The sequence below is a fragment of the Sphaeramia orbicularis genome, chromosome 22, assembly GCF_902148855.1.
Source record: "Sphaeramia orbicularis chromosome 22, fSphaOr1.1, whole genome shotgun sequence".
NCBI lineage: Eukaryota > Metazoa > Chordata > Actinopteri > Kurtiformes > Apogonidae > Sphaeramia > Sphaeramia orbicularis.
In genome coordinates this window covers 6,509,698-6,519,686 of record NC_043978.1, presented here as the reverse complement: position 1 = coordinate 6,519,686, position 9,989 = coordinate 6,509,698, and the positions used below count along the sequence as shown (strand labels likewise).

The 9,989-nt window shown below is 46.0% G+C and overlaps 1 protein-coding gene across 1 annotated transcript; it reads left to right on the top strand.

Annotated features, from left to right (window-relative positions):
* The first annotated feature begins 370 nt into the window (after window positions 1–370).
* On the top strand, window positions 371–8,227 carry psma3 (proteasome 20S subunit alpha 3). The gene is made up of 11 exons (XM_030126754.1): window positions 371–506; window positions 1,084–1,166; window positions 1,268–1,391; window positions 1,657–1,758; window positions 2,627–2,700; window positions 2,780–2,852; window positions 5,740–5,805; window positions 6,812–6,858; window positions 6,935–7,002; window positions 7,928–7,992; window positions 8,073–8,227. The coding sequence occupies exons 1-11, from the start codon at window positions 486–488 to the stop codon at window positions 8,115–8,117; spliced, it is 768 nt and encodes a 255-aa protein (XP_029982614.1). The 5' UTR covers window positions 371–485; the 3' UTR covers window positions 8,118–8,227.
* The last annotated feature ends 1,762 nt before the right edge of the window (window positions 8,228–9,989 follow it).

Genomic DNA, 9,989 nt, shown 5'->3' with positions numbered 1-9,989 from the left:
CGCCGCTCTCATCATGATCACGGGTCAGTTTGTGCATAAACAAACTTTGTGGAACCTTCTGGAACCTTTGAGCTGAGATTTCATGTTGTTTCCAGGTTGATGTTGAACACAGCTTAGTTCTGTTGTCATGGAAACATGTACATCACATGTAAATGAAACAGAAGTCAAACAACAGACACACTCATTTAGCGCAACACTATTCTGTACATGTACATATATAGAGGGTCACGGGGTCACAGAGGGTAATGGGGTCACAGGGGGGTCACAGAGGGTAACGGGTAACAGCGTAACGGGGGTAACAGAGGGGTCACTGAGGGTAACGGGGGTGTCATAGAGGGGTCACGGGGGGGTAACAGGGTCTCGTCCTGTCCTCCTCCTCCTCCTCCTGTCCTCCAGGGGGAGCTCTTCCTCCTCTCCCTCCTCAGTTGAACTCCTCTCCAGGCTCCAGTGCTTTTCTCATTCAGTCATAGATCCGCAGTGTGAAGATGAGCTCCATCGGAACCGGGGTGAGTTTTTACCGCAGGGTTTGTGTCAGATTCGGGTTGAAAGTATTCACGGATCAGACGGAGGCGGAAACACTGGAAACACATTCGACTCACAGACGGTTACCGACCATTTACACCCGCACCGTTCGGTCCACTGAGCTCACCGTTAGCATGTTAGCCTGCTGAGTCACAGTGAGGAGCGGATGACATGCTAACACAGGCTAACACATGCTAAAGGAAAACGAAAGTTCAAAGTTGTACTGTTGGTTTTGATTGTATTTGTTTGTTCTAATGGATGGAATGGAAATGTGTTCCATCTGATTGAAGCCTTCGGAGTTTTACAGTCGCACTGACACAGAGCTTTTAAATTAATGAAGCAGAGTTTGCTAACTCTGCAGATGCTAACGGGGTGAAGTTAGCAGCGGTTGGACAAACAGTCCAGTGTTGACTGACTGTATTGGGGTAAATAATTATTAGACTGGTTTGTTTTTTGTTCATGTGGTCTTATTTGTACTATTTGTTCAGTTTATATGTGAGGCCAGTCTACTGATATTTGGATGAATATATCAATATATTCTGTCTGTGTGTGTGTGTTCAGTACGACCTGTCGGCCTCCACCTTCTCCCCTGATGGCCGAGTGTTCCAGGTGGAGTACGCCATGAAGGCCGTGGAGAACAGCAGGTCAGTTTCAGCTCCGTTTCACCACATGCCCTTGAACACACCACGCTCAATCCTGCCCCTGGGTTTCATTCTGTGTGTGTGTGTGTGTGTTCTCGTGTCAGCACCGCCATCGGGATCCGTTGTAAAGACGGCGTTGTGTTCGGGGTGGAGAAACTGGTTCTGTCTAAACTGTACGAGGACGGATCCAACAAACGCATCTTTAATATTGACAGACACGTTGGCATGGTAACCACACTCTTAAGACTCGCTCCTGCTTTGGGTGGAGTCATCCTGCAGAGATTATGTTGTTCGATTTACCAGCACTGGCATCTGACCCATGGGACGTGTGTCCGACCTGTAGGACATGTGTTGGACATTTTGTTTTTTGTGTTTGGATGGTTTCTTTGTGGAGACTTTAGTTCTGCTCTCTGTCTTCATCGTCTGATGTCTTTCTGTCCTCCCTGTCCACCCTGTCCTTTCTCTCCTCTCTGTCCTTCCTGTGTCTCCATAGGCAGTTGCCGGTCTCTTGGCTGACGCTCGTTCTCTCGCTGAAGTCGCCAGAGAAGAGGCATCAAACTTCAGATCAAACTATGGACACGACATCCCACTGAAGGTACGGCCCACCAATCAGAGGCCTCCTGTTGTCCAGTCTGTCCAATCAGAGTCCTCCTGTTATCCAGTCTGTCCAATCAGAGGCCTCCTGTTATCCAGTCTGTCCAATCAGAGGCCTCCTGTTATCCAGTCTGTCCAATCAGAGGCCTCCTGTTGTCCAGTCTGTCCAATCAGAGGCCTCCTGTTGTCCAGTCTGTCCAATCAGAGGCCTCCTGTTATCCAGTCTGTCCAATCAGAGGCCTCCTGTTGTCCAGTCTGTCCAATCAGAGGCCTCCTGTTATCTAGTCTGTCCAATCAGAGGCCTCCTGTTGTCCAGTCTGTCCAATCAGAGGCCTCCTTTTGTCCAGTCTGTCCAATTAGAGACCTCCTCTTGTCCTGTCTGTCCACTGTCAGACAGTGGACGGTTCCGTGACTTGGTTCCATGGTACCAGTTCCACAGCTCAGTGTTTTGGACCATCCATATGTTAGTGCATTTTTTGAGGAGTTCTGACAGATGAATCCAACACAACTGTGCAGATCCAAAAACCGGTCTGTGTGGTGATCTGAGAAGAAGAGCTAATGACACAGACAGAGGAGTCTCACAAACAGCTGACACAGGCCCACAGGTTAGCAAGGCTACGCAACCATTAGCATCTGCAGCACCTCGGCACAGTGGATTCATCTGTCAGAACTCCTCTATATGCACTAACATATGGCTGGTCCAAAACACTGAGCTGTGGAACTGATACGATGGAACCAAGCCACGGAACTGTCCACTGTCTGACAGCGGTGCCGGTACCACAGGTGGCGCTGGTGCCATAGGTGGCGCCGGTACCACAGTTTACACCCCTGTCTGTCTCTTTGACCTTTCCTGTGTCCTGTCCTTTCAGCATCTCTCGGACCGCGTGGCCATGTACGTCCACGCCTACACGCTGTACAGTGCTGTGAGGCCGTTCGGCTGCAGGTCAGTGTCCCACCGTCACCATGGAAACCCCTGACCTGCCCAATCAGTCAGTTTTATTAAATCCGTGTTTTTGTCTCAGTTTTATTCTGGGTTCTTACGACAAAGACGACGGCGCTCAGCTCTACATGGTCGACCCATCGGGAATCTCATATGTGAGTCACAGCCAACACTGGAGCATCATGGGAAAACCCAGAGTGGACCAGGGGGGACCAGAGGACAGACTAACACTGGAGCATCATGGGAAAACCCAGAGGGGTACCAGAGGACAGACTAATGTGGACGTCTGGGTCTGTCCACGGTGGTGGTGGTGGTGGGGGGTTTCATGGACAGACCAATGGTACTGAACTGAAAATGGACTGTCTGAGTCCCCAGATCTGTGGACCGGACTGGACTGGACCCCTGACACCCACTGTTCTGTGTTTGTGAGCTGCAGACCTGCAACTAATGACAATTTTAATAATCAATTAATCTGTAGGTTATTTTAAGAACTAATTAATAATTATTCAATTCTCAATATTGAACCAAAGTAATCGAGTCTGTAGACGAGTCACTGAGGATTACATCCCATCATGGCTTTGGGTTTCCTTAGCCAGCACTAGCCCAATACTTAGACCTGTTCTGGACTAGATCTGGTCTTCACCAGGTCTGACAGGTGCTGTTAGTCTGGAGGTCTGGATGAAACCGGTCTAGATGTTCTGACCAGTGTTGGAGTGAGAACTGGGTTCAAGGAACTGGGGTTAGGTTACCATGGTTACGGACCACCCCACACACATACTACTGTCAACTAGGGTAAGGTTACCATGGTTACGAACCACCACACACACACACTACCATCAACTAGGGTTAGGTTACCATGGTTATGAACCACCACACACACACACACACACACACACACACTACCTTCAACTAGGTTTAGGTTACCGAGGTTACGAACCAACACACGCACACACACTACCATCAACTAGGGTTAGGTCACCATGGTTACTAGGGCATCTCAAAAATCACTTTTCTCTTCAGATCACGGTGTTATTTAAACCAGTTAATCTCCAACATGATAATAGCCCCCACAAAAAATTTCAGCAAAATCCATCAACGTTTGACCCCCCCCCCACACACACACACACACTCTAATTATGAAGGGCCTGTCAAAGAACGCCAAAAACGCTCATTTTAACCCAGAAAATCACATATAATGAGGTCTTAAGTGTCTACAAATTGCTTTATCTGGTATTTTACAGCATCCCTGTAATATTAACTTTATAGGTTATTGTATCAGGTGATATATAGGTGAAAATAAGGTGATTTTAAGATAAAATAACTCAATTATAGGCTAAAAACCTGAAATAGAAAGAAGTTCAGAGCAGTAAATCTAGTTGAACATAATGTCTATTTTCTTAACCACCCTTTTCAGCAAAATACAGGTTTTAGCCAAAGACAAATATAGCTGAACGCTTAAATAATAAGGCTAAATACAAGATCTAAGGTTGTATAAATCAAAGGCTTTAATGATGACGTGGTTCTGATAATCTGGACATACTTTTATACATGTGCATTTCACAATTCATTCAGATATTACTCACTCTATAGTTTCTCTTCCATTTCATTCTTGAGAAACTCTGGTAGCTTGATTCTGTGGGAACCAGACACTAAGATGATGTTCCCTCTATGGGCACCATCCATGGCTGCATTGGCATAATCTTGGATGTCTTTAACACCTCTTTCTGCAGCATCGTTAACAACAGATAGCTCCAAGACATTTATTCATTTTCTGAACCTGCGTTGTCCTCACTAGGGTCACTTGGAGCCGGCTCCAGGGGTAAAGGCGGGGTACACCCTGGGCAAATCAACAGTTCATCGCAGGGCTGACATATAGAGACAAACAATCACTCTCACATTCACACCTATAGGCAATTTAGATTAACCAATTAACCTATCAGTGCATGTCTTTGGATGGTGGGAGGAAGCCGGAGTACCCGGAGAGAACCCACGCAGACACGGGGAGAACATGCAAACTCCACACAGAAAGGTCCCACCCCCATCGACTGGTGTTGAAATCGAACCCAGGACCTTCTTACTGTGAAGCATGAGTGCTAACCACTGCACCACCACCTGAGACAATAGCCCTCATTTCTCTGTACTGCAGTTATCTTGCCATGGCTGCGTTGGTTTCTATTGGTACTTCTTTATCAAAGAGACTTAGTACCACAAGAGACTCAGTCAGGTACCACATGTGACGCAGTATGGATGTCTTACTTTAGGCAGTTTAGTATCCATTAAGCATGGTAATGCATTTAATAATAGCATTTTTGGTGTTTTTTAAATGTTTTTTGACGGGCCCTTCATACTTTGTGGTGGTGGTGGGTTCAAACGTTGACAGATTTTGCTGAAATTTTTTGGGGGGACTATTATCATGTTGGAGATTAACTGGTTTAAATAACACCATGATCTGAAGACAAAAGCGATTTTTGAGACACCCTAATGGTTACGAACCACCACACACACACACACACACACACACACAACCTTCAACTAGGGTTAGGTTACCATGGTTACGAACCACCACATGCACTCTACCTTTTGGTTACCATGGTTACAACAGCCCTGTTTGGACCAGACTTCCTGCACCATGGGATTTTCCCCATTTTTTTCTCCATATTCCAGTTTGGTTCCATAAACGGTCCCATAGGTTTGGTCCAAATGGGGCTGTCATTATCATGTGTTCGTCATCCGACACCTCAGCCACGTGGCTCTGGGTTTCCTGTGGTACATGGCGTACATACACACGCCTCAGCATGAACATGACCAACAGCCAAACAACTGACTGAAGGATTCACTGACGACTGGGAAAAACCCATCTGGATCCACTTCAGGGATTCGATGTTGCAGCACTAGTGTGATGATGCTTTTGTGTGTTGTTGCGTTCATGCGATGATGCGTTCGTGTGTTGATGCGTTCGTGTGTTGACGCGTTCGTGTGTTGATGTGTTTCTGTGTTGATGCGTTTGTGTGTTGATGCATTTGTGTGTTGCTACGTTTCCAGGGTTACTGGGGCTGCGCCATCGGAAAAGCCAAACAAGCTGCAAAGACAGAAATTGAAAAACTTCAGGTGAGTGAAGTTTCCTGGAGACAATGAATGCATCATGGGAGTTGAGTGCATTGTGCTGTTTTTTTTTCTGATTGTGTTTTTTTTTTCTCTGGACTGACTCGATGCTCATCTCATGGTGTCGTTTTCCTAAGATGCTGTCGTGTGTCAGTCATTAAACGTCTTTTGTTCTGTGATGAGTTCAAAGGCAAACGTACAGTGGTTTGCAAAAGTATTCACACCCCTTGAACTTTTCCACATTTTGTCACGTTACGGCCACAAACATAAACTAGAAGCACTCGGAGAGCGCAGACCTCCGCCAAGGCTGATCAGTGGCGCCCCCCGTGGGCCCCCCCACCCCCAATCACCACCAAAATTTTATCATTTCTTCCTTATCCCATTTCCAACAAACCCTGAAAATTTCATCCAAATCTGTCCATAACTTTTTGAGCTATGTTGCACACTAACGGACAGACAAACAAACAGACAAACAAACCCTGGCAAAAACATAACCTCCTTGGCGGAGGTAATAAATGTGATTGGAATTTTATGTGACAGACCAACACACAGCGGTATACAACTGTGAAGGAAAAAGAATATGGTACAGGATTTTTTTTTTTTTTTTACAAATAGAAAACTGAAAAGTGCGGTGTGCAAAAGTCTTCAGCCCCCCCTAAGTCAGTACTTTGTGGAACCTCCTTTTGCTCCAGTTTCAGCTGCAGGTCTTTTGGGGTTTGTCTGGACCACCTTTGTACATCTACACACTGAAATCTGTGCAAAACAGTTCCAGTTCAGTCCGATTAGACGGAGAGCGTTTGTGAACGGCACTTTTCAGATCTTGCCACAGGTTCTGGATTGGATTTAGTTCTGGACTTTGACTGGTCCATTCATACACATGAATCTGTTTAGTTTGGAAAAGTTCAAGGAGTGTGAATAATTTTGCAAACCCCTATAGATGCTGTTCATCTAATTTTCTTCTTTTGTGTTTTTGCTGATTCCTGAAACTGTGCCAATGTTTCTTGTTTTCCAGATGAAGGAGATGACGTGCAGAGAACTGGTCAAAGAAGTGGCCAAAATGTGAGTGGGCGTGGCTTGGTCAAACACACTGGTGGGTGTGGTTTCCTGCATGTGACGCTTGTGTGTGTGTTTTCAGTATCTACATCGTCCACGACGAGGTGAAGGACAAGGCCTTCGAACTGGAGCTGAGCTGGGTGGGACAAGGTACGAGATAGCCAAGCACAACACTGGCACTGACCACACCCCCAAAGTCACAGCTGGCACTGACCACACCCCCAAAGACACTGCTGGCACTGACCACGCCCCCAAAGACACAGCTGGAACTTTCAGTCTGGTTCAGTTTCAGTTTGGTTCAGTCTGGTTCAGTTTGGTTCAGTTTCAGTTTAGTTCAGGTTCAGTTTGGTTCAGTTTCAGTCTGGTTCAGTTTCACTTTCGTTCAGTCTGGTTCAATTTCAGTCTGGTTCAGTTTCAGTTTGGTTCAGTTTAGTTCAGTTTCAGTCTGGTTCAGTTTAAGTCTGGTTCAGTTTCATTCTGGTTCAGTTTCAGTTTGGTTCAGTTTCAGTCTGGTTCAGTTTGGTTCAGTCTGGTTCAGTTTCAGTTTGGTTCAGTTTCAGTCTGGTTCAGTTTCAGTCTGGTACAGTCTGGTTCAGTTTCAGTCTGGTTCAGTTTGGTTCAGTCTGGTTCAGTTTCAGTTTGGTTCAGTTTCAGTTTGGTTCAGTTTCAGTCTGGTTCAGTTTCAGTCTGGTACAGTTTGGTTCAGTTTCAGTCTGGTTCAGTTTCAGTTTGCTTCTGTTTTGTAAATCTCCAATTCCTTTTCCGTCTGTTCTCAGACAGTTTAGTTTCCAGTTTTTTTCCCTTTGTTTCTTTTCTTTCCTTGGTCATATCTTTGCTTAGCTGAAACTGTTCCACTTTGGAAACACGTACACCGTTCACGTCAAAGGAAGATTTGCACCAAAAACACACGTGCTGCCTGTCTCCGGTTGCCACAGCGACCCCTGCCTGTTTCCGGTTGCTGCTGTGACGCTTGCCTGTCTGTGGTTGCCATGGTGACGCCTGCCTGTCTGCAGTTGCTTGAGTGATGCCTGCCTGTCTGCGGTTGCCGTGGTAACGCTGCGTCCTCTCGTTTCAGTAACCAACGGTCGTCACGAACTGGTTCCTCGAGACGTCAGGGAAGAGGCAGAGAAATACGCCAAGGTGAGAGGCGACGGCCGCCAACAGAAGCGTGACATCATCAGGTGTGAGTCAGCTGACTGTGGTGCATTTGTGTGTTTCAGGACTCTCTGGAGGAGGAGGACGATTCGGATGAAGATAACATGTAACGCACATGGAACACGTGTTCTTGTCACCTTGACATTCTTTTGTACATTTTCCACTTTAGCTCATGTTTCTGTTGTTTCTGCTTCAAAATAAAAAAATTTAATAAATTACAGTTGGGTGTGATTGAACAGATGATGTCCCTGAATGCATCACAGCTCATCTGTAACAGGAAGTGAAAGCAGAGAGGAAGAAACAGCTGAAGGTCGACAACACGCACCAGTTCACACACAGCGAATGATTTCACCAAAAAAGGATCCAAATGAAACGCAGTGTAGAGAAGAAGTGTTCTGTTTTTAAATCAGTGAAAACGAATCCAAATGAACCACAGTTTATAGAAGAAGAGTTCTGTTTTTAAGTTTGGGATGAACATGTGAGTTGAAGGTCACAGTGTGGAGGGGTTTATCCTGTTTATCTGTTCAGGTGTTTGGGTTAGAGTTAGGAAATATGACAGAAGAAGAACAGAGTCAAAGCCCAGAAGGAAAAAAAAAATCACTGGTGTGAGGATCAGATGGAACGTCCTGCAGGTGGAACCCAAACAGGAGAACCCAGAGAGGTCAAAGGTCTGCTGGTCTGAGGCCAAAGGTCATTCAGTCTGAGGTCAAAGGTCAGCCAGTCAAAGGTCAGCTGGTCTGAGGACTGGTCAGCTGGTCTGAGGTCAAAGGTCATTGGGTCTGAGGTCAAAGGTCAGCTGGTCTGAGGTCAAAGGTCAGTGAGTGGCTGAAGCCCTCCGGTGTAAAGGGTCCGTTTGTGTTCCCAGACTGAACAGAAAAACAGTAAGTCACTGCATTTAATGACACTTTTTGAACAGACATCATTTTCTGATCGAATAAACAAATAAAGTTGAACACGGAGTTGAACTACGATGAAAGTGAAGAAAAAACAGTAAATATTGAATGTGTGAACGTCCTGATGGAAGACACGTGTTATGGTCCTGATCTGGGTTGAATTCACAGTCGATACCAGAAGGACTGGGTCAGTTCTGGTGGTGGTTTGGTTCTTAGACCTGGTCCTGACCTGGGGCCTGGTCCTGACCTGAGGTCTGGACCCGGAACGGTTCCTTTCCACATCAGAACATCCTGTCCGTCATCTTTGCACACGCTCCATATTTAGAACCAAATAAGGAAAACCTGATGCCGTCTTCCTGTGACGAACGGCCCCGCCCACTCCGGCTCCTCACAGACCGCTGAGGTCCGTGACGTTAGTCCCGGTTGGGCTCAGATGTCACGGTTGAGTGCGCATCCCGGAGCTGACCACTGACCACGTGACCCGTTCAACACCCCCCCCCCCCCCCAGACAGACTTTACAAACAAACAAACCAAAAAAAAAAAAAAAAAAATCCAAACCCAAAGTGTGTCTGCATGAAAACGGCTCTGGATTCAACCGTTACACCGCTTCTCAGTTCCGCATGATCGGATTTATTAACGGTCGGTCTGTGGTCGGTAGAGTTAAAACACCTGAAAGCCTCACGTGTCGGATTCGGTGACGTTTTCCGGTTCTGTCGGTAACCGAACAGATAAACGGTAACTGTTAAGATGGAGGATGAGGAGCAGCCGCACGTACAGGGGCGGGGCTTATACCTGTGACGACACGCACCAGGAAGTCCGCTCAGCAAATAGAGACGCGCGGAAGGAGAGAACAAAACGCGCGAGGCCAATTGCAAACTCAAGTGGCGGGGTTTTCCTCTGACGTCATGTTTTCCCCTGTGAAACTCAACACAAATACAATAATAATACTGATAATAATAATAATAATTTGAAAAACCTACATAAAAGACAATAAAATAGACACCTAATAAAAACTATAAAACAAAAAAAATTAAACAAAATACAAACAAATAAATTGCAAAAATAATATAATAATTATGCAAAAATTAA

Bases quoted from the DNA above. Each gene is read 5' to 3' on its own strand.
- psma3 (XM_030126754.1), top strand. From the start codon at position 486: ATGAGCTCCATCGGAACCGGG. The intron at 507-1,083 runs GTGAGTTTTTAC...GTGTGTGTTCAG, and splicing joins TGAGCTCCATCGGAACCGGG to TACGACCTGTCGGCCTCCAC. The intron at 7,003-7,927 runs GTACGAGATAGC...CTCTCGTTTCAG, and splicing joins GCTGAGCTGGGTGGGACAAG to TAACCAACGGTCGTCACGAA.